The 25,750-nt window shown below is 32.3% G+C and overlaps 1 protein-coding gene across 1 annotated transcript; it reads right to left on the bottom strand.

Moving 5' to 3' along the window:
• Positions 1 to 321: 321 nt before the first annotated feature.
• On the bottom strand, positions 322 to 25,606 carry LOC143084856 (sorting nexin-25-like). The gene is made up of 23 exons (XM_076260909.1): positions 25,474 to 25,606; positions 21,511 to 21,825; positions 20,611 to 20,771; positions 19,503 to 19,634; positions 18,900 to 19,072; positions 18,099 to 18,285; positions 17,590 to 17,663; positions 16,134 to 16,210; positions 14,898 to 15,002; positions 13,938 to 14,029; positions 12,695 to 12,734; positions 11,443 to 11,562; positions 10,479 to 10,629; positions 8,430 to 8,614; positions 7,291 to 7,431; positions 6,847 to 7,005; positions 5,862 to 5,969; positions 5,120 to 5,247; positions 4,362 to 4,427; positions 3,444 to 3,590; positions 2,507 to 2,688; positions 1,263 to 1,363; positions 322 to 661 (listed from the first exon to the last, which is right to left on the bottom strand). The coding sequence occupies exons 2-23, from the start codon at positions 21,736 to 21,738 to the stop codon at positions 590 to 592; spliced, it is 2,829 nt and encodes a 942-aa protein (XP_076117024.1). The 5' UTR covers positions 21,739 to 21,825; positions 25,474 to 25,606; the 3' UTR covers positions 322 to 589.
• Between the last annotated feature and the right edge of the window lie 144 nt (positions 25,607 to 25,750).

A 25,750-nucleotide genomic window follows, 5' to 3' on the forward strand; every position in this document is an offset into this window, starting at 1 on the left:
ATAGTTTACACAAAACTCTTTACTTATCAGAAAGTGCATAAATTTTCGCAGAATTTAATTTCACCATTTCCCCTTACCTGCCAAAATAAGTGCAAATAAACACCCCACGAAAATAACCCGCAATACGGTAGTACTTGTAATAAATGAGCTATTAATAAACGCATAAAATTCCTTGGACTATTATTTATTCCAAGGTAATAATGTTGAGGGTTTTATGATCATAAGACAACTACCCACAATACATTACATAGGTATAATTTTGTGTTGTCATTTTGTTAATGTTTTACCAAGCAAGTACTCGAGTATCGCTCAGTAAAGCTAACAAGTAATGCATTAGAAAATCTTCACCGAGTTAACATCTCTATAAAATAATAATTATAAATACTGAAGTTTGTAAGGACATTTTGAGTAGATTTAATCTTACAGATGCCAGACACATAAAATATCACTTATATAAACAGTACCAATACAGTACCAATACAGTACACAATATCAATTATATTTTCTGTAAGATTTCTTGTTCGACACAAGTAGTTGTTTGACATTGACCACATTGATTCAGTTCAAAGGTCAATTCTCAAACTTAGTTTCATTTTGTTGTATCTGGTTTCTTTTCCTTTATTTCTGGACAGAGTTCAAGGGTCAGTAGATTTACAAGATCCTGTAATATTGACAAATATATATAATTAACATTACAAAATAATACAAGATTACAGAGTTAGTTTCAATGATTGATTTTCTTCCACAATTTAACTATTATGTGTTGGGTCAATATTTTCTTGATTTTCTTTTGAAATTTGAATATCATATTTCGGTTTAGTACAGTCAAAATTTTAATACATGTTTTTATGCTCCCTACAGGTGCGGGAGTTTCTCGTTACATTGAAGACCCAATGGTGGCCTTCGGCAGTTGTCTGCTCTATTGTCGGGTTGTTGTCATTTTGACACATTCCCCATTTTCTTTCTCAATTTTATTTGATGGTATTACCCATCTTCTAAGTGTTTGCTTTTGTGCTTTTTTTTTCTTCAATATTTATTCAAAATCTGTTTCATTAATTTCTTTATAATTTAATTTCTTGTGTCAAAGACAGAAAAAGGGAGGTGCAGAAGAAACTGCAGATTACCTTAAAAATTTAACCGAAAACCAGTTTCCAGATTAAAGAAAAATAATAGACATCAGATAGAGAGAAGGATACAGCAAATAAACATCCCAGGATATTTATAATCATGATTTTATTATTTATAAAGCTATAAATACTTACATAAAATAATTGTTTATTGAGTCTAGTATCCTGTAGCACTTCAAATATCTTAATTGTACCCCTCCGTCCATTATCCTCTCCTAGTAAGGTCTTTATAGCATCTGTAATGAGGAATAAAATAAAGGTTAGTTTACAATAAGGAAGTAAGGGGAAATCTTTAGTATAATTCTCTCTTTATATATCTGAAAAAAAGTTGAAATCTTATATTCAAAGTATTTTAAAGAAGACACTCTCAGGAAGTATCAATAGTGAGGGCTCAAGAGAAGTGACCTGTACAACCAGGTTCAAAAGTCAGATTCCAATATTGTCAATGGCTGGGATTAGGGCAGATTGTTTTAGTGCTTTCAATTGGTAGAGTTATTGTCCTTGTGATCAGTGAACAAATGTCAATTATAAGGTTTTTAATGGAAACAGACAGGTTGGAACACAGGGAAATCATAAATTTTCCATCTATTGTGTGATCTTGGCTACAAACAGCTTTCCATTTTAAAATTAGGTGACTGCTGAACACGTTAGACAGGTGACCGCTGAAACGAGTTTAACAACAAGTAATTGTAACAGGATGCTGTTATGAAGTCTCCTAAACATAATTCACCATTTCCATGGTCCCATATTTAATTTGATTTGTTTTATTGTCCCATACAAGAATATATATGGTTTAGGGGTGGGGATCTCAACCGTTTCCAAGTTTTCACAACAGGAGGAGGTGGGGTGACCCCCAGGGACTTCCCCTATATTTCATTTGATGTGTTTTATTGTCTCATACAAGAATATATATGGTTAAGGGTTGGGGATTTTGACTCTTTACAAGTTTTCAAACAGGAGGGGGTGGGAGTAACCCCCAGGGACTTCCCTTTTATTCTATTTGATTTGTTTTATTGTCCCATACAAGAATACATATGGTTTAGGGGTGGGGATCTCGACTGTTTTCAAGATAATAGCACATAAAGGTGTCCATAATACCATATACCCCACTAGCACTATCATTTACTATGTTCAGTGGACCGTAAAATCTGGGTACATAGGAACATTACTATCACAATAAATTTATTCTGAATATTTGTTCAGAGAGAGTTATTCAACAAGGTCTATGAAATAATTCAACATATTTGGGTAGATGGATTTTCCATAAAAACCTTACATGGGATTAAATTTAAGGTGCCTTCCCTGGTTCCCCTGGATGATTTAATGGAACAGTCCTGATGACACATGCGAGTTCTACCAGAGTTTTTGATTGTTCATACCTGGCATATTCTGTAAGAATTTTTCCTTAGCTTCCATTCTTGTTTTTAGTTTTTCTTCGTCACTTCTGGATGATTCATTTTCAGCCAGTTTTCCATCAGGCCACAGAGAAAGTGTGAATTGTTGTATGTAATAAATTATCATTGACTCAGAAAATATCCAGTCTACTGTCTCACACAGCTGTCTGGAACAAAAAATACACAGAAGTTTATTATTCATAGTTTGAAACAAGAATTCAATGTTTCTTTTCACAACTTTTCAATATTTAGTCATATCTGGCTTCAGTCTGATACTTTTCTAAACTTCCATGAAAACTACCATGCATTTTGATTTGGTGTGTCTGTAACAATGAGGAAACTATTACACTTGATAGATTTATAATTTTTTGGCACTGCTTTGTTAATGTTTTGATATTTTTTTAGTTATAAAAATCAAAATTTGCAAATTTTAGCCGTTAATAACTATGAAGTACACAAAATACGATTTTTCTACCCAAAAATCATAATTTTATAACCCAAAACTGCAAAAGTTTGAAATTTGTTAGGAGTTTGTACAAATTCCAAACACTAAACAATGCCCATTTCAAGTATTTCAGTACATAAACAGCATTTTCTGTCAAAAAATTATAGTCTGGCTTCAATTCTTCCAAATTTTTTCTAAAAGAGAAAAAGATCCCTTATTTCAAATTCAATTAAAATCCTTAAAATTTCACCTGACTTTGACCATTTTCAACAAAGGGACTCACCATGTTTACAATTTCATCTTGGTATTTAACAAAGAAAGACAACTTGTGTTCACAATATGTTTTTAACGGGAAATTAAAAAGAGTTTTTCCGACTTCTGTCCTGAGACCAATTGTCATCTGTCTGAACAATGCTGTTGCTTGAATCCCGATAAACTGGGATTTGTTGGCAAAAGTGTTGAACAGTTCAAACTAACCTGTTAATAGTTCTACCAAAAGTCACCTCTACAAACATAATAAAACTTTTCCTCAGCCATTTAAACATTCCTCTTGATTCAAAAATCTCATTCACCAGTTTATAGAAAGGTTCGGCAATAGAATCTACGTTTCTATCCAGTTTGGTCCTACAAAGTAGAAAGATATCATTAGGTATATGAGTGACCATGAAGTATGATGGACATAGGCAGTGGTGGATCCAGAACATTTTGTAAGGGGCCTGCTCCAGTCACGCTTCATTGATTCCATGTTTTTCTGACAAAAAAGGGGGGGGGGGGGGCACAGGGCCCCCTGGTTCTGCCTATGATAGGGTAGTCAATTTATTTCTCAAATGTCTGGGTTCGCCAAGGAAGATATGTGATTGCTCACCATACATTTAAACATGAAATGGTGATGGATAAGTTCTGGAATAGGACACGCCAAAAAGCATTTCAATGAAAATAAAATAGAAGAGTTACAACTTCATGTCCTGAAGTAGAATGGGTGCAAGTTTGAATAAATTCTGTATCAATAAAAATTTTGTTTTGGAGAGGCTGTGGGTTAAATGCTCTTCAACTTCGTACTTCATTTGGCCTTTTTAACTTTTTTTGGATTTGAGCGTCACTGATGAGTCTTTTGTAGGCGAAACCCGCGTCTGTTGTATATACAAAATTTTGTCCTGGTATCTATGATGAGTTTATTTAAAGCAATTGTAATAACATTAAATTGACATGAAATCACTTGAAAGACCATTTATAATCTATTTTCTATGCACCATGAATGACAAAGGTTTATATGAAGTCATGAATACTCTTTCTTCTAGAAAAATCCATATCATCACTCAAGTAGTAAGAGAAAGAGAATATATTTATATGAAAAGATGGAAGGAAAATTTAAGAATTAAACTAAATATCTCTTACTCTTCCTCCCTGCAAAAAAGAAGTTCATCATCACTGTCATGGGGGTCTGGTTGTCTGGACGGAAATCTGTAAATAAATCAAGTAAAATATTTATTGTGTTAATGATAATGAATGGTCTTTGTGTCAGTTATAAGTCAATTGTTCAATGCCCTTTTGTAAGAATTTTGTTTTCGTTTCTTAGTCTAGAGTTGGAAGCCAAACAAAAACTGGAATTGTTGATTTAAAAATAATTCTGAATACATGTATCCTTCATCTTTACCTCTGACAGTGGTACTGTAATCATGTCACTTTTATGCAGTGTGATATACTTTCAATGGCATTATGGCACAATATAGTTATTCTAAACGCATTATGAACATGTGTTTTCTTCAAATTTTGGTTTTAATTATTTGTTTGTTTCTGAGTTTAGTGTGGCATCCATTTCACTCAACTAGTTTACATAATTGATTATGAGCCAGCTAATGCTTCCTGGTGATTGATTTCTTGCTGTGTTGAAAACCAATTGAGGCTTTGGAAAGTTATCTGCTCTTTGGTCGGGTTGTTATCTCTTTGACACAATCTCTGCTTCCATTATCTATTCTTTTCATATTTTTTCTATAATTTGTACTGTAAATATGAATATATTTCTGCTTGATTTGATCTTATACAAGATATTAGTTACTCATAATTGCAGTATTTACTTTTTGAGTATATTAGTAATTTATGATTGTAATATTTACTTCTTGCGTATATTAGTTACTTATGATTGTAATATTTACTTTTTCAGAATGGTTCTGAGGAAGAAGTTACTTTTCTCTAACTTGTTCTGTTTGAAGTATTCTGGTGAAGGAGACAGGAAGGCATACAGAGCCTCACTATGAGCCATTCTCTCATCTTTTAAAATAACCTGTAAATATTTATGAAAAAAGACAGAATATTAAAATTGTCTCCCTTGTATAACATGTTATTCTATTACTCAGATAATCAATATTTATATCTTAATTAAAATTGTACACATAATGTATATAAATCATTCTTGTATATTCCTTTGTTTTGAAAGCAGAATTTTCTCAACAAATAATGCTTTTGAATGGAAATATTTTTTCATATATGGTCAGCTTTTCAAAGGATAAGAATTTAGGGATGTTCTAGGGAAAATGTTTGAGAGATCTAGAGTTGGACCCAAATGATATTTTTTCTGTGGGTAATTGGGTGTTCAGCAAACACAATTTTATTACAAATGAGAACAAAATTATATGTGGTAAGTTACAAAAAAAAAGTGTTTTCCAACATCCCATATACATTTTTCCCTAGAAGAGCCCTATTTTTTTCCAGTGAAAAGCTGACCATATATGAAAAACAAATTTTCCTTTAAATTTCACTTTTCTAAACCTGATTAGACATACTTTTTGTTATTAATCTCAAATGTTCAAACACTTGAAAATTCCATATAGCAGTCTACATATTTTTTTTATATTTATACTATAAAGTATTTGATTAGATTTGATTTAAAGTATTTACTTCTAGGTAACTACTGAGTGTCTTCTTACTCTCCTCTATAAACTTGTCATCAATGGTGGTGAATCGGCCTGCTGATGGAATGTCTTTCTTCTTCAACCAGGGACCAATCTATAACACAAATAAATGTAAATTTGGGAATACTTAAATACTTCATGATATTATCATCTACACTACTTCTGGAAATTATCTGAATCAATATCATAAACTATCAAACACTATATGCTTATCATTTCTGTTATACTGTGATGATTGATCCTAGCTATAAATCTTGAAGTGTTTCACATAATTTAATAATATTTGATACATTAGAGTTCTAACACATTACAGACTTTCATCATGGGATATTAAAAGAACAATTTTCTAATATCTCCAATAGCAACACATAATTTATTTGTTCAAGGGCAATAACTCTACTATTAAAATATTTTGTTTTTGAGTGCAACAATCATATACGGTTTATGATTGATATATTTTTCACAAAAATTCAACAAGAAATAAGCTGTTCAATTTTATACATCATTTTCATTTTTTAAGTGTCATTTTTAAACTTACTTTAAATTGTTGATATAAATCTTTAGATAAATTTCTGTATTAAAATAATTAATGAGAATTTCAATGTGAGAGCATTTATAGTGCAATTTTCCATATTATTTTCCTTTTGAAACTGCAAAATACCTTTCAATAAGTTGATCAACACTGATTTTCAAACTTGTTTGAACAATTGCTGATATAAACCTATTGATATTAATATCAGAAAATTTGACAAAAAATGTAAGCATAAGAGCTTTTACAAGACTGGTTTTGACACTTGTTATTTTTTTGTCCACCGCTCCATGTTCTTTCAAACTGAATCTGGACATATGTAAATAGAACAGTTTTTTTGCTGGTAGCTATGCACCCAACATCCCGTTAATATATACCCAATAATGGGTTGCTATACATTTAAAAGACGGAGGAAAGATACCAGAGGAAAGTTAATACATACCTGACACAATTGTTCATTCAGAGTCTGGAATTCTGCTAGGTTCCTGGATACAGTCCATCCATTAGAACTGTTTTGTAGATTTTGACTGCCCTCATCTCCTCCAATGGTATAAACAACCAAGACATAAACCAGTATCTTCTTATCTTGTTCTTCTACTAACTGAAGAACATAAGGTACTTTTAGCTTTTATAAAAAAACATCAATTTAACTGTATCGGTTTTAAAAGCTCCTATGTATAATGCTCCCTTTGATATTGAGTTGAAAATGCAGAAATCAACTATTCAGATTTATTAACTAAAATTACAAATAAATTCAGCTATATTACAAAATTCTCTTTTTTAAACTATTAGGTATTACAATTGACAACTTTTTTGTATTCATCTATATAATTTACTTATAAAATAGTACCCTTTCAGACTTGAAACAGGTCATTCAAAGACTAACCTCAGCACCATATACATGGACCCTCCATTGCCCCTGGTTCTCTATCCAGGTCCTGGTCCTCAGTATGTGGGCCTCTCTCATTCTTTTCTCCATTTCTAGATTCTCAAGTTCCTTTTCTATGTCTTTTTCTACTTTTTCTATCTGAAAGAATAATTCTCATCTGTTTTAATTAAAAATTTTGAGCATATGGTTTCCTATTTCATGAGGCTTATTTTTAGCTGTTCTGGTTTTAGTCTACTTGTAAATTCAGGAATTATTGTGTGCATGTATTATTGCTACAATTGAAGAATGGACATGCATGCAAGAATAATATTTGCAAATTCAGGAAAAAATGGATAAAGATATATCCATCAGGTATCAGAATGCAAGTTCTTATTATTGTGATACTCAGTCGCATTATTTGCATTAATTAAAACCTCAGAATAATTTCTAATTTTAAGTATTTAAGAGTTTGTGTTTATGGAAGATCGTAAAATTTTGTTGATTTTTTTAACAAAACCTTCTAAACACTGCATGATTAATTGTTTGATATATGATGTAACCAAATATCTATAATTGATGATTGTTTTAACCTTAAACTATGCCAATAGTTTTCTCATTTAAATTGTTTTACATTTGTCATTTCATAGACTTTTAAAGCCAATTATGCAGTATGGGCTTTGCTCATTGTTGATGGCTGTTCAATGATCTAAAGTTATTAATTTCAGTGTCATTTAGTCTTTTGTGGAGAGTTGTTGTCTCATTGCCATTGACAATCATACCAATTATTCTTTTTTATCTTATAATTAAATTGTATTATGTTTCCTGACTGAATAAATCTTGTCTAATACGCCAGATTTCACTACAACATCATTTTATTCAGTCAAATGAGTCTATAGATATGTTAAGTTTTTGCTAGGTACATTTCATAACTTCAAGTCGTCAGCTGCATTGGTCTTTGTGGCCCTCATTGCATGTAAAGCCTGGGTTTTATTCAAGCAGTTGAGTCTATTATATGGCTAGTTTTTGTTTTGTACATTTCTTACCTTCGAGTCGTCAGCTGCATTGGTCTTTGTGGCCCTCATTGCATGTAAAGCCTGGGTTTTATTCAAGCAGTTGAGTCTATTATATGGCTAGTTTTTGTTTTGTACATTTCTTACCTTCGAGTCGTCAGCTGCATTGGTTTTTGTGGCCCTCATTGCATGTAAAGCCTGGGTTTTATTCTCTATTTTCTCGTCCAGCTGTTGGATTCTGGCCTGAGCCTCGTAGGCCTGACTGGCAAACATTTCTTCATCTTCATCTTCAGGGTCGACAAAATGGTCTTTGGGCTCAAACAGCAAGTAATCTGTAGAATAACCATAATATCATGTCAAACAAGAGGCTCTAGAGCTTGTGTTGCTCACCTAGGTATATGTGTATAATCAACAATGAACACTCTTTAACATTGTAGACAAGAATAGAATTCATGACAAATTTATTTTTTTGATGATCTTGTAATTCTGACCATTTAGTCTGTTTAGATTCTCTTAATCTTCTTCAGTCTTTCTTCAAAACACAAAAGCGCATAAAGAATTTTACTTATTTGTAGATCTTGCCTTGCTGATCATTTTTGTTATTCAAATTATTGATTTTGATTTTGATTTTTTTATCATACAAAGTAAAACGCAAAAAAAAAATGGTTTATATATCATCATCAAAGTGCAATAACTCTGTTAAAGAGTCATCAGAAAATATCCTCCTATTAACTTAAATGTAAATCTTGTCTTGCTTACATACATGTCAACCTATGACAATGGGAAATCATGTCATGACATGACATGATATGTCAAAAAGCGTGTGAAAACGCGTGACGTAGATGCGGACTTGTTAATATGAATGTGGTAATGTTGTGAATATAAAAAACAATATATATTCTAGTGTGAACTTTTATTGTATTAAACACTGGTCTGTTATGTTGCTTTTAAAGCACCACCACTAGGTACATATTCAAAACAACTGCCAGTTTCAAGTTTAGTTGCATTTATTTAATAACAGCACACAATACAAATGTAACATAGTCAAGTTCTGATCAGAATTCAGTGTCAATTTCTTTATAATTGAAAAGGCTCTCCCACAGTAGGAATTGATATTTGACTGAATTAGCTTCATCAAGATTTGAAAGAATGTCATAGTGTTGGGTTTTTTTTGGCAATGTAAAATGTCATCTATTATCTCTGCCATTGCCTGGTTAAAACTGAGTAGTTTATCAGAAGAAAGCTGGTACTATGAGAGCTGATCCAACAGCTCTGTGATATTTTTATCCCCATGGCCTGTAGAAATCTGTTGCCGTTTTGGCTAGATTTGAAACTGAAATTGAAAAAGAAAATGTTTTATAAATTTGATTTCCATTAGATAAACATGTTAAATGCTTATTCAAATAGCTACATTTTATATCTCCTATCACATGTATTGTTTTTTTATCATTGCAACATAGAATGCACAAATTATGCGTTACTTGTCACTTGATCATTTAAACTCGAACTCAAAAATATAATTTATAAATCTTGAATCTTGCCGTACACATCGTTTTGGCTTAACAATCTGCACTTTAGACGACGGTACAGGCCCTGAAAGTGACCTCTTTCTCTGCCCATTTCCCCTATAAAGTGAATTTGAAAGAGAGTCACAAAATCGTTAAAACTAATCACAAACTACTTACCTTTTTAGCCTTTTACTGTTTGTCATATAGAAAATAAACAAATGTGGCAGCCAAACAATTACTTCGAATTTTTCGGTATTTATCGCTGAATAAGGAAAAAACCCGAGAATAGCGATATCACTAACGACCAAAAAATAAAAAGAACGAAAAAGCGTGTAATTGCGTGTAAAGTGGCGAAAAGCGTGTACACGCCATGTGACAAAATCCTCGCGTGTAAACCGTGGAAAAAGCGTGTATTACACGCGAATATCATGTCACTTGACATGTATGCTTGCTTATCATATCTGCTTATTAAAGATGAACCAGGTCAACAGACACCATGACATGAGAAAAGCATACATGGCCCACTAAACATCAATGCAAGTATCCTCATGAAAATCTGCAGTTGTTAGCCATGGTCATCTATTTGGACAAAAGAATCAATCGTTTTGACATATATGCTGATTCCAAAATACCTCTTAACTTTGTCTGCAGGGTTTGAATAATAAATATAAATTTGTGTATAACAAACCTTTAGATGAGTCAGATTTCACATCGAGTGTACCATCCTCTAGACTTCTGATATATCTATTATATATATCACTCACAAGGAAGGATGGATAATGCTGGGTTTGTAAGATATGTTCAATGGTCAACTGGCCTTCATAAAACTTATCTGGTCCCTGAAATATAATGGAATTTGTTCGACTGCATACAAAAATTCATTGATTTACCAGTAGTGGTTCCCCCAAAATTAGCATAATTACAACTTTAACAAATTGTTGAAGCCACTGATGCCCCCCACTGAAACATCCAAAGTTAGTATTGCTTTTTTGTCAATATACAGATGAATTTTAAGTGTTTTCATTTCTCTGTTTCTTATATGCAAACCAACTTATCTGGTCCCTGAAATATAATGGAATTTGTTCGACTGCATACAAAGATTCATTGATTTACCAGTAGTGGTTCCCCAAAAATTAGCAGAATTACAACTTTAACAAATTGTTGAAGCCACTGATGCCCCCCACTGAAAACATCCAAAGTTAGTATTGCTTTTTTGTCAATATACAGATGAATTTTAAGTGTTTTCATTTCTCTCTTATATGCAAACCAATCCGGTCCACTTTCCCCTGAATGTGATCTACCGAACTAGTCACTGGATTTGAACTTACTTAAATCACTTCCTAACAAGAATGTGTCCCTATGTACATAGATGCCTCAGCTGCACTATCATTTTCTATGTTCAGTGGACCGTGAAAATGGAGTAAAAACTCTAATTTGGCATTAAAATTAGAAAGATCATATCATAGGGAACATGTGTACTAAGTTTCAAGTTGATTGGACTTCAACTTCATCAAAAACTATCTTGACCAAAAACTTTAACCTGAAAGGGGACAGACGGACAAATGAATGGACCCATGGATGAATAGACACACAGACCAGAAAACATAATGCCCATAAATGGGGCATAAAAAAGACACGATCCCTATACATACCTGGTTTCCCAACATAAATGCTTCCATTCCTTTGATGGTAGTTTTATCTAGTTTGACAATACTATTGCTGCTTGCTATGAACTGCTGATATATTTCACTGGCTTGATGGTGCTGTAGTTTCTGGAAGTAGAAGATATATTTCAACCTTAATCTAGATGTAATTTCAACAATGTTGTTCATGAACACTATAAATGATTGACATATTTGCCAATCTTTCTATGTTATTGTGGTAAATATTAATTTTGCTATTTTTGACAGATTTATGAAGCATTCTTCTATTTTTTTTTTTTTTAATATTTAAAGAATTATAAGTAAAATTAAAATGAATGGGTGGTTGGGGTCTAATAAAAGTGACTCCCATCTTCCTTAATACACCTAAATCTGGTCTGGGACAGCACTAAATATCCTTCAAGGAGTGTATGAATGAGATGGCTAACAATACAATTTTATACAACATTTTTTTATTCCAAGGGCCATTTCTCCTCTCAAATAGTAGATGGAACCTGATTATCAAACTCTCCAAAGATAAAAGGATTACAATGCAATATTTATAGATTAAAATTTCAAAGAAAATAATCATGTAAACAAAAATTGACCTGCTCCAATATTTTTAATCATCTGAAATGCTTGAAGATGACCATTGATATACATTTCATAAATTCTATAACAAATGTGCTATCAATGCAATTATAGATTTAAAAAATAATTGCAAGGGGCATACATCCATTGAAATTAGTATATCAGCACTGATTTTTTACTTTTTCCGAGACATTGCTTCATCAAAATTTCTCATAAGCTGTATAATCTGACAACCAGTATTTCCATGTTCCCTGCACCACTTGTAGCTAAGGGAGATAATCTGACAACCAGTATTGCCATGTTCCCTGCACCACTTGTAGCTAAGGGAGATAATCTGACAACCAGTATTGCCATGTTCCCTGCACCACTTGTAGCTAAGGGAGATAATCTGACAACCAGTATTTCCATGTTCCCTGCACCACTTGTAGCTAAGGGAGATAATCTGACAACCAGTATTTCCATGTTCCCTGCACCACTTGTAGCTAAGGGAGATAATCTGACAACCAGTATTTCCATGTTCCCTGCACCACTTGTAGCTAAGGGAGATAATCTGACAACCAGTATTTCCATGTTCCCTGCACCACTTGTAGCTAAGAGAACACTAGGGTCAAAATTAAATAATGTAAATATCTCTTCAATATCAAAAATGTGTGAAAATATTTCTTTAACAAACCTTGTCCATATTCTTCAGTTTTTCAACAGAATTCCAAAACCTGCAAGTAATAAATTTGATTATAAATTTCCATATCAATTTAAAAGAATAAAACATACTTCATTAATTATGATGCCCTCATGCGAATGATAAAATGTGAGTTTTCTGAGGAGATTTGTCACCTATATTCTTCACATTTTGGTATGGAGAACTTCAAAAAGCACCAAATACCCATGTTCATATCATTAGGCAAGATTGTTTTAATTTCATCAAACCTTTTTCAAGAAATTGCAGATTTATAACAAATTCAACAAAAGAACAGAGTTCCAATGTCCAAGGTACAAGGGCAATAACTATAATTATAAATGTTGTTTGTTCTTTAAAACTTTTTAATAATATCTTGGGATGAAGGCTTCAGAGCAAATGCAATGAAATTTCCATTATAAGACAATTCCCAAGGGGCAAAACTTGTTACAAATATTTGATCAGTTAAAAACATTTGATCAGAACTTATCTTTGAAAGTTTCAAAGACATTGCTGATATAACAACAATGTGTCTCTAGTATACAGATGCCCTATCCGCATTTTCTATGTTCAGTGGACCGTCTCTAATTTGGCATTAAAAATTAAAAAGATCATATCATAGGGAACATGTGTACTAAGTTTCAAGTTGATTGGACTTCAACTTCATTAAAAACTACTTCAACCAAAATCTTAAATTCTTTAACCTGAAGCGGGACAGACGAACGAACGTAGGACGAACAGACGAATGAACGAACGGAGGCACAGACTAGATAACATAACGCCATACATGGGGCATAAAACCTATGACATAATTTTCATATCAAAATTCTCTCCAATAACATTGTAATTTTCCATAAAATAAGTATTTTCAAGTGGCATAACTCTTTTAACTCTTTTTGAAAAAGTTCATCAGTCACCAATCTACAATTTATCTGAAATATTTCTGATATTAACCTATAGTATAAGTTTTATAAATAACTGGCAAGAATAACACCTGTCAGAATGCTAGTAAGGCCAGACGGATAGATGGATGCTATTTCTATTTCTATATCCCCTGCAAAAGCATGTGCAGGGGAAAAAAGTGAAATGGATGAGGCAGGCTATACAAGAAAAAATATAAATGATATCTTTGTATATTTGTACAGCTTTGTTGTTCAGCAACACAATAATTGCACATATCTCAAAATGAAGACAATTATATCACTCATAATATTTAGTCAGATAAAATAAACAACTGTACCCCATCAATGAATCTTGATCAGTTTTCTTTAGATATCTGGAGAATTCTTCCCTACCATTGGCACTCTCCATTATCTCTTGAAATGTCAACACCTGAAAAATAATTATAATAAATGTGTAATAATAGAAAAAAAAGGTTACTTTAAATTGAGAAAGGAAATGGGGAATGTGTTAAAGCGACAACAACCCAACCATAGAGCAGACAACAAATCTTAGATTTGTGTTAAGATAACATTTTTTCTCTCAGTTCAGGTATATTTTGTTCATTTATTTTAAAATAAAACAACAAACATATTCACAGGGACTTTAAGATGCAATTTAATCTTTACTTGATAGATAGTGTTTTTTTCATAATAGCTAAGTCATCTCTTTAAAGGAAATTTAATGATTTTTAAAATCTGAATTATAATAAATGGTCACTGCCATTTTTGATAGTTGTTTATGGTTTTCAAGCAAAAGTCTAACAGATAACTAATTATTTTTTACCAAAAGATTGAAATTGACCAATTTTTCAGTATTTTCTATGTACAAAGCGATAGTGACAGCGAGGTTTAAGTCCATAAAATTGAAAAAAATACCTTTAACTTGCTGTAAATAATTCACCTAATAATTTTGTCAATGTTGGTTTTTATTTCCTTTGCTACAATTTTTCAATTTAAAGAAAGTCTAATCTCTCGTACTTGTTAGTCACAAATTTTACAAACTGAAAGTTCTAAATTAATAGAATGCACTACTGTCATGACTGAGAAGATAAGGAATACTGTATAATCAGGCTATAAAAAGAAAAGAATAAGTTACTCATTTACTTTAAGGTGTTCATAAAATTCCTCTGCAAGTTTAATTTTCATCTGAATATTTTGTTTACATAAGTCATCTTCTCAAAACTTGTATCATTGTGTCATTGGGTAATCAAAAGTTGTTTATTGTGTATTCTGTATAAAACCTTATCACAGTGACCTACTTTCTGACTTGTTTCCATGGTATCATCCTGAAGATCATAAGCTTTATATTCTGGTCCACCAAGGTAGTGTAATCTCTTCTCTGATTTGGTTTTTGCAACTGACAACTAAAAATAAAATCAATTTTAATTAAATAATGTTATTAATATGTCACTTATAATACAGCCTTTAACAATAAGATACACTCATAATGTATATTTTAAATAGAAAAGGTTCTGACATGACAAAATGTAAAGGAATTCAAACAAGAAAACTAAAGTAATGATATTAACAACAAGAATGTGTCCAAAGTACACGGATGCCCCACTCGCACTATCCTTTTCCATGTTCCATGAACTGTGAAATTGGGTAATAACCTAATTTGGTATTAAAATTAGAAAGATTATACTATAGGGAACATATGTACTAAGTTTCATGTTGATTGGACTTCAATTTTATCAAAAAATACCTTGACCAAAAACTTTAACCTGAAACTCCCACTTTCATTTTCTATGTTTAGTGGACCGTGAAATTGGGGTCAAAAGTCTAATTTGGCTTCAAAATTAAAAAGATTATATCATAAGCAACAAGTTTACTAAGTTTCAAGTTGATTGGACTTCAGCTTCACCAAAAACTACCGTGACCAAAAACTTTAACCTGAACGGACACACAGAAGGATGAATGGAGGCACATACCTACGCACAGAGGACGCACAGACGGACGAACGGAGCCACAGACCAGAAAACATAATGCCCCTCTACTATCGTAGGTGGGGCATAAAAACAAATATGACAGACAGCAATCAAAGATAGCAGTTAATTGTATGCCTTTGACTTTGGACTGGCAAGTACAGAATATAGATAAAGTCAAAGTTGTATGAAAGAATTCCTAAATTGGTTAATTGTCATGTTTCACAGATGACTACGGATGAATTCCTATTTTATCCTGAAAGTGGCTCAATTTCTCTCACTAAGACATCGCTGACCGTTTGACTTATCTAGAGCATCTGAAACCAATCCTCTTTTGGGTTCATTTTGCTTTCTTAGGGTTCATATTGCTGAAAATTAAGTTTTCTATAAAGAACTTGACAGACAGTCATTCGTCTTTTCATTGTGTTTCATTGCCTTGGTGTTTTTTTTACTTATGATATTTCATTGACCACTGGGTACCTTATGCCTCTATTTTTTGTTTTTCATGACAATCATTTTGTTTGTTGTCAATTCAAAACACATAATTTAATTCTACATGTTATAACAAACCTGGTTGGTATATCTCTTCAGGTTTCTGGCTTTCAGTAATTCTCCTTTCCCTATCCCTGGGGTGGGACTTGTCCTATCTATAAAAATATCTCATTTTAACATGTTTTATAGTAATTTTTTTCTAAAGTGTACTGGGAAGTTTTTTGTAATTCTTGATCTTTAAAGATATGGGTCAGCATGGGAAATATAAACTTCTGTTTAGGCACTATCACTTCACAGATTTCAACATTTTCCAGAATCACAGTTTATCTATAAAAAAACAAAGTTGAGAGTATGAGTATGAATTTCAGACTTGCTTCACAAGAAAATTATCAAAAGCAGAACTTCATTCTTGAAAAATGACTACTGCAGATTCATTTTTATAGGATAGCAATTTGGGGGATTTCTTGGGTACAGGGGAATAAAAAATTCCCGAGGCACATTAGTATAACGGGAATTGATTGTCTTCTTGTGCATGTGTAACACATGTATGTGTAGGCGTAGGAATTTTTGGCGCCAAAAAATTAGGTTGTAAAGTGACTGTTTTATATAGTTAATTCTAGCCTGTACTTTGAACTGTGAACATCATATTTTTGAGAGGTTTTTAAGGAAAAGAGATTTGCATAATTTTGTATTTTGATAAATATATTGATTTTTATGTAGGTTGATTGGCTATACAAACGTAATCGTATTTCGACTTTTGTACCAAAAAATTTTCATAGCCCTTGATTCCTAATGACTCGATTTCTATTCTATTTCAATATTTACAAACAAAATTATGTTTTTCTTTTTCTTATTTGATAAGTGAGGTCCAACACTTATAGTTTCGTTGGCATGGACAAAAGGACACAGGTTTCCTAAAAGGGTTTTTCCTGGACGGCCACGAAACATTCATTTATTCAGTTATTCAAATACAAAAGGTTAACATTTATAAGAATACATTTTTGTTGAACAATGGTGTTATTGATTCACATTGTATAGTATATAATATGTTTATATTGATCATTTGTCTTATTAAATCGGCAGCTCACAATTTGAAGTACTCGAGCTAGTCAACAACATAAGTGTGTGTTGTGTTTTTCTTTAAATAGTTGAGTTTTGACAATGTTAGATGTATTAAGTGAAAAGAAGACCCACAAATTAACCATTTTCTTAACAGACAATTTTATACAGGAATATGTATACTTTGGCAAAACCACAAAATCAAATATCCAAAAAACAGAGAATAGTTTATATCAATCCATAAAAAATTGGCACTCAAGAAAATAGATGTATCCATAGTAACCTATCTACATGATCTATCTGACTCATTTCTAATATTTTTTCCATTTTCCAAGATTTCTTTTTCTCATGTTTTTATATTCAACATATCATTTTTTTTTCATAAAGACAAGCACAACATTGATTAATCTATTATGTATGTTGTTAATGTTTTTTTAACACAACACTAGATATATGTAGAAAATAAACTCCCTACCAGATATAGGACCCTGTTCTTTCTTCAGGTTATCTATAGTAGTAGCATGGATTATTTCTGTGAGGATGTTGTATCTATAAAATAAAAGTAGAGTGTGACACAGATGTAAATATGCAAGAGTATATGTACTAATACATACCTAATGAAATTTTGATTTCTTTAAAGCTTATTAAGGGACAAAACACAAGAATGGTGAAGATGACATCTCCCAAATTCTAACTTGAATTGTGTTGTGTTTGGTGGTATTAAATATTGCGTATAAGATTCATAGTATTTGGTTGAGGCAAACTTAAGTTAGAGAATAGAAACCAATATAGGGAATTATGGATGGAAGTACAGAAGGACACACAGATTCTGTATTACAGACACAAAGGTAATTCTAGAGTGAGCATGGTAAAAAATAAATTACATTTTTGGGTTACTGTGATTTTTTTATAGACAGTGAGGGATTTAAAATATGGTTATTTGGTGGGAAGCCAGAACCACAAGTATTTTATATTTGGCCTTACCTAATTTGTTTAAGGTGTTCTATATCATTACACTTATCGATTAGCTTTATAAAATCTTCATAGGTGGCAGCATAGGTATACGTCTTCTTAGTATCTTCGGACAGTCTTTGACGATAATCAATGTAACTTATTAACTTCCTGTTGATGTAATCTGGGTCACAGAGCATGTCTACTGCTGGCTTCATAACTGAAAGTTAAACAATAATTCTTAAAATGTGTAACCTGTTTTGTGTGAAAATAGTTTGTAAATAGAAATTAGTTAAATTAATTACATTTAACAGAATTTCCCTGTTTGTACTAAACTCCTAATGCAACTGAATTGCATGATGTTAACCATTGTTGACCTCCAAATGTTTGTATGAAGGTCATTGGCATAGACAATAATGGCTGAGTCATGTTGGTTATGCTCTCAATGTAAAAAAGAGACAGAAAACTAGTGCCACATGTCTTTTTTTTAGGATAAATACAAATTTGATAAGTCTTGATGATGTCATAATCAACAAAAAGAGGGCTGGATTGAAGTTACAACAATTGGAACATATTTGTGACATAAACATTCCATTAGGGTCAACTAACTCAAAATGGTGGTCTCTATCTTGGGTAACTTTTAACTTCATCACTTCAGTTGATTCAACAGCTTCTTTATGAGCAGCAACCCTTTAAATAGTTATTTGCTCCATACTGGATGAGCTGTGAAATGATGGCAACATAAATCACCAAGCATTAATATTTCATTCAGCCAATGTTGAACAAGCACAAAATAGATAATGTTTTGTAAAGTACAATGGTCGGAAGACTTACCGGCACCTGTTAATATTTCCCTCAGTAAATGTCTTAGACTGATACAACTTCTATAATGGCTTGGTAGAAGTACAATCAGAAAAGCATCACATAATTTTCTTAGGAATTCTAGTTCAGTGTCTTCATTAGCTAACCATGCATGGAGAATAAACTTCCTTTGATCTGGTCCCTTGCTTGAGAAATAAAATAACAAACATTAATTAGTCATATTTGTAATCTAATTTAAATCATTTAATTAATGTATTTTCGTGTATACACTTTTTCTCAACATGCTATTTTTGTTAATACATGCTTTTATGTTCTATATTTTGTTTAGTAAGTTTTATCTTATTTCTCATGTGATGTTCAACAAGAACTCAATCAGAAATTATTGCATGACAATTCATCATTATCAAGCTGAAGACTTTAATATAAAATCCTTCTCTTCTATAGAAGCAAATAAAACTTTGATGGATGTTTATACCTAAGATCTTTAGGATGGACAGACAGAATAGAGCTTTTTTGAGTACTTTCACACGCTTGTAGGAAATACAGGACTGTAGGACTGTAGGACTGCTTACATTTTCTTTCTAAATTCTTGGTTAAGTGTCTGTTGTAAATTACCTGGCAGAACATAAGCGAATTTTATTGAAATGTTGATACATAAGTTCCATCACGTCCTGGGTCATCACTTTCACTTTATCTATCTTTGACAGTCGTGAGCTTAAATTCTCCAAGACAATCCACATGTCATTTCTACAAAAAAAAAAGAGAGAGAGATTGAGACATTGCTTTCACTTTATCTATCTTTGACAGTCGTGAGCTTAAATTCTCTAAGACAATCCACATGTCATTTCTTCAAAGAAAGAGAGAGACATTGTTTGAACCAACCAAAAATGAAAAAAGAGAAACATATTGATAATCTTTTTATTTATCGCTATTTTACAAATGATCCTTTCGTCTTGCTGACTGATAATTTTCTTTCTCAGGGGAGTCGAATGATATGAAAATTATCGCTAGAAATTAAGGACGCACGTGCCCGTCGTCATAGGTAAAACAGCGTTAAACAGTTTATCATTGGTCATCTCAACTGGATTGCTTTTCTTGCTTTCGCCATACTCGTTGAAATGATCAATGATAATCTAAATCTTTTAATTTCAAATTATTAAATCAGTCATTAACAATTCAATTTAACTTCTTTTATAAATCTTGTATATCATGTATATATAATGCAAGCAATTAAATCTTTGTTTAAAGTTGTTTTTTGTTTGTGCTAAATTATTTTCTCAGTAAAACTAATAAGACATTTCATGTGCAGAAGGTTGGTTGTTACCTCATGTAGCTAAAGGGCATCACCAAAAATACCAACTCTTAGGAAAGTTTAAAAGGAGGGAGTCATTAAAACCTGACAATATCAAACGTAAGACTTTTTAACCAAAGCAAAAAATAGAAAACAACTGACTGGTTCCTGATTTAGTACCTGTAGAAGATGGTGTGTTAAACCTGATTTTGTAATTAACTAATGGAACTTCCCATTTGTATGGCAATTGTTTATAGTTCTGATATATACAAACACACAACATTTCTGTAGGAGCCTATTCTGAGTCTATTGAACTAAAATGTTAAGAGTCCATGTAATGACTTACTTGATTGCATTTGTTGCTGTTGTTTGGTCAATAGACAGCTCTGTATACCATGATAACATAGAATCTCTGATCATGTAATGACTTACTTGATGGCATTTGTTGCTGTTGTTTGGTCAATAGACAGCTCTGTATACCATGATAAAACAAAATCTCTGATCACAAAATCCATAACTTCTCTTACAGCATTGTCAATATTACGAGACACAACTACTTTCTTCTGTTCTTCTAATGTTTCTGATTTCTTTTCCTATTATAATATATTTAATTGATAGTTACTTGGAAGACATACATATATATCATAATTGACATATATACACTGAACATTCTCATGATTTAAAGATAATATTTGATAAAACCTGTTAAAAATGGTCATAATGGACAATACAGTCAAACCTGAGAGAAAGAGCAAGGTTGTCTTTTCAGGTCACCATTTCATTATCCCACTGGAGTAATTACAATGTATTTTGAACCTCAATTCAAGTCACCCCTTGTAAGGTAAGTTTTCTCTGGTCCCAGTGGTGACCTTTATTTACAGGTTTTACCGTACTTCAAATTAGCAATATGACTGATCAGTTTTTTCTGTTTGGTTTTTTTCTATCTAGTCATGTCTAGTATCTTCTATAGTTACAAATGTACAAAAATCTCAATTATCTTTTGTGAAATGGATAGAATCAAAATCTAGGCATTTATAAAAATTTGTTTTCTTTATCTTTTATGATTTTCAAGGTACATGTATATGACAATAAAATTGAGAATGGCAATGGGGAATGTGTCAAAGAGACTACTGGACTATTTGACTCTTGTTTTCTATTTTAAGCCATGGCAGCCATAATCATAATCTGAAACTATACATCTTTCATTTTAATTATTTCTTTAGTTGATACAGCTGAGGAAAGATCTTGTATTGTCATTTGTCCAGAAAACCTACAAAGTGAATACCTTAAACTATGGAAATTCCAAAGCACTATGAAAGAAAAGACTGTTACCATCATTTTCTCCAACAATTCCTTAATGTTAACTGGTTCTGTAGGCTGACTCGAAGGTTTGTATTGTTTTCCTCTAACAAGGGACCAGGACACACTCAGGTATATCCCTAGAACTCCTACCGCTGTCATAAACATCAGGAATAAGGATATAAACAACCAATCATAATACTGCAACACTGCTGCTATGGAAATGGCAACACTTAGAAAAATTATCTCCCTTGTATTCATTATGATGTCTGATAACTTGATCTGTTATACCATTATAAACATGATGCCTTTAATATGATCATTGTGCATTTTGTTCATGCTGTTCAACTAAAAAATAAATATTCATATCTTATATTTTTTCATATCCAGTAATTTTGTCATTATGTTGTGATTATGGTGAATTACAAACAAATGATGTGAAGTTGGATAACAAAAATGTTCTTGTGTTTGTCATGTCGGATCAATAAAGAAGTTAGAGAGGGGGAGGGGGGTAATGAAAAGAACATTTTATATTATTGTGTCTGGAACGCTCAAACTTTAACAAATGTTTAAAATTTTAAAGCCAAGGATGTATTGCTGATTGGTATAAGTTTTGAGGAGCATTGTTTTACCATAAGAAGTAAAAAGAATAGCTAATGCCATTAACTTTATCTGAAGGAGTTGGAACCTTAGATTCTCTATAAACTTTTAATTCATAAACAGAAAAATTTGGAAATTTCTTATCTGTATAAATGAGCGTGTTAGCACTTTCAATCTATCTTACTACCAAAAATGAATTAGTTGCATTTGATACAATTTGTAAACTAGAAGTTGTAACAATCATTAATGTATTCATATATACTTTTATGTTATTTATAGTTAATTTAACTTAAACTGAATATTCTCCCTGGGTTACATTCATTGGTAAATTTAACAGGGATACTTGATGGAATGCTGTACGTCACCAGGTTTAACTGTTAAACAGCAATATTTGCAATATAAAAAGAATCAATTAGAGTGTCAAAGAAAACAGAAGAGACTGACTGCAACAATATTCAAGTGTCTATTACATGTTAAACTCTTAATCAGAGGTCGTACAAGGAGTTTTGAGCTCATGTCATTTACTGAAAAGGTTCACCACTTGGTACAGACACATGTATCCAGCTGACAGATCAAAAAAACATTAAATTCAAAACTACTTTTATCTTATCCCTTTCCTCCACAATGACGTCTTTTGACAATCCCCCCCCCCCCTTTTACTCCATAATGATGCCTTTTGACGCCTGTGTAGTCCCTCAGTTGAAACATCTAACCCTAAGATAAATCTGAATCAGACTTTATAAAATTTGTATCTAATGTCATGAATGTAAAGAGGATATTCAGGAGAATATCAGACTGGAATTTCATTGATGATATTAGTTTTACCATGTTTACCAATGCATTTTAATACTTTAAACCTGATGATTTTTTTTATTGAAAAAATCCTATGCAAATCAAGTATTTTAAAAAATAATTTCCATGGAGGAAAGGGTTATAATGTCAGATTGCAGTTATAAACATATAATGCATGATATTATTATCCATGTTATCCAAAGTAGGGAACGAAAAAAGAGGATTTTAATTACCAGTACGAAAAACCAGCTCTGTCTGTGACAAAAAATATCACATCTTTTCAATGTTTGAAAAAAGAAATGTCAGCCATGTAGTTTAGAGGAATAATAAATAACTGAAGAAGGCCAATGGCCGAAACGTCTGAACAATTGGTTTATTTATACAATTACAAAAAATATCAATAATGCACATGTTTGAGAACAGTTCTTTCAAATCTTTTTGGTTGGGTAAAGAAACTGATTTATAGAATGATAAATATTATAATTCTAATTGTTTTTAACTGCATTTGTTCAAGTGTTGCAACTGATATCAAAATGGATATGCTTGTTGTTTGTCAAAGTAAATTTCAATAAGCATATTACATGTACATGAATCAAAACCTTTTATTGCAATTTAGACTAGTCATTTTCATTTTTTTTTTTTTTGCTATGGTGTTGTCTAGTTGTCTTTGAGTTATGATTTATAAATTACCATTGATTACTGTGGATTCATTATTATTCATTGAATACCAACTTCCGTGGCTTTTGTGGGAACAGGTGAACCACGAATTTAAATGTTCAACAAAATCAAATTTCTATTAGTATTACTAAATACAAAATGTGTTAGCTTGTATGCAAACCTTGGCACAACCAAGAAATAATATATCTTTAGCTCAGTCGATATACACACTGCCTTATAACATTGTATAAAAGAGGGACAAAAGATACCAGAGGGACAGTCAAACTCATAGATTAACACGAATGTGTCCCAAGTACACAGATGCCCCATCCGACTTATCATTTTCTATGTTCAGTGGATCCTGAAAATGGGGTAAAATCTCTAATTTAGCATTAAAATTAGAAATATCATATCATATAGGGAACATGTTTACTAAGTTTCAAGGTGATTCGACTCTAACTTCATCAAAAACTACCTTGACCAAAATCTTTAACCTGAAGCGGGATAGATGGACAGACGGACGGACAGACGCACTGACCAGAACATAATGCCTATAAATGGGGCATAAAAAGCAACTGACAACGCCATGATTAAAAGTAAAAAGACAAACAGACATATATAAAAGTACAGAAGACACAACATAGAAAACAAAAGATTAAGCATCATGAATCCCTCCAAAACTGGGTGTGATCTCAGGTGCTCAAGAAGGGTATGCAGATCCTGCTCCACATGTGCACCCATCCAGTGAAGAGGAACCTTGAGGAATCCTGTACTGGAAATCAACTATAAGCTGGCATTTAAGGTAGCGCCTTCCAGTGATTTTCCGAATCTGGGTCCGTTCGCGCCCATTCACGTTCGCACCCGATCACGTTCGCGCCCTTTCACTTTCGCACCCTACACGTTCGCGCCCAAGTTTTATTGGTTTTGTGTTTGATAACTTTATAACCAAGTTTTGGCAAGTGTATTCATATTAGTATATTTGTTGTCATTGTCTCAAAATAAAGTGAGACAACGTGTTTTTTGTTTTGAATAAATTTTAATCATGTTTTGCCGGATAGTGTATTGTTAAAATATTTTTAATCATTTAAATGAGATTCTGACGACCGCGATTTTCTGGTGGAACAAATCTAAAATATTAATCAATTTTGGTTAGTGTATTGCTATAATTTTTTATTTAATTGTTTCAGATCAAAGGGACCAATCTGTTAAAAAAAAATTATCTTTTGTGTTTTTCATTTAAAACTTTCAATGTTTTACTCATACGAAGCTAAATAATTGCATTATTTACACCAAGGCAATTTAAAACAACAATCATGTTTTTCTAATTATTCAACTGGAACTTGATTTTAAATTGGGTGCGAATGGACCTTGGGTGCGAACGTGCGAGGTGTGAACATGTAGGATGCGAAAGTGTATTGGGCGCGAACGGACCTGATACCTGATTTTCCTAGTGTTTAAGGGAAGAGGCCCAGGGCCCATGCAATTGGGAATAGAAGTTCATGAAATGTTAGATTTGCGGAAAATATATATGTTCGCACCAGCCCTATATGCCCATGCAACTTGGTCCCCAAAATATTTTTGAGTGCGACACCTCGATGAAAATTTCACCCTCGTAAAAAAATTTTACCGAGGGTATAGTTTGCCGGCCTCGATGGTCGAGAGACCCGCGGTGATCAATTTCAAGAAATTTTTAAACAAAATACATGTACCACAGTACGACACCAACAAAACCTTACAATGATGTCTATATACATTGGGAATTTTAGAGCTGAAAATTGGGGGAAAAAAAAGCATATTTCTCATTGGGATAGGGGCCCATATTCGGAACCAAATAAGAGGGTTGGAAATCCCTGCCTTCCTCATAATAATGGTTTCCAAAAAGTAAAAAAGGTCCATCTCCATTTCCCGTCCCCATTGATGAAGAGTTAAGTTATCCTGACAACCTACTGATTTTCCTGTAACATGCATTCTCAGTTCATTATTTACACTGTGCTATAGTAATTAAATATCACTACATTTATAGCGTTATGAGCAATAACAGTACCAAAAGCTGTCTGCAAATTTCAGCTCTCGGGATGTCACGTAAGACGCGAGATTAAAATTTCGAAGTTTTTATGAATATTTAGAAAACGAAGTTTAAAAAATTAAGTTATTTTGATAGTTCATTTTATGTATTTTTTTTACAAAATTTGACTTTCGCTGTAATCTCTTATTGATTTGTATT

The sequence above is a fragment of the Mytilus galloprovincialis genome, chromosome 8 (genome assembly GCF_965363235.1).
Source record: "Mytilus galloprovincialis chromosome 8, xbMytGall1.hap1.1, whole genome shotgun sequence".
NCBI lineage: Eukaryota > Metazoa > Mollusca > Bivalvia > Mytilida > Mytilidae > Mytilus > Mytilus galloprovincialis.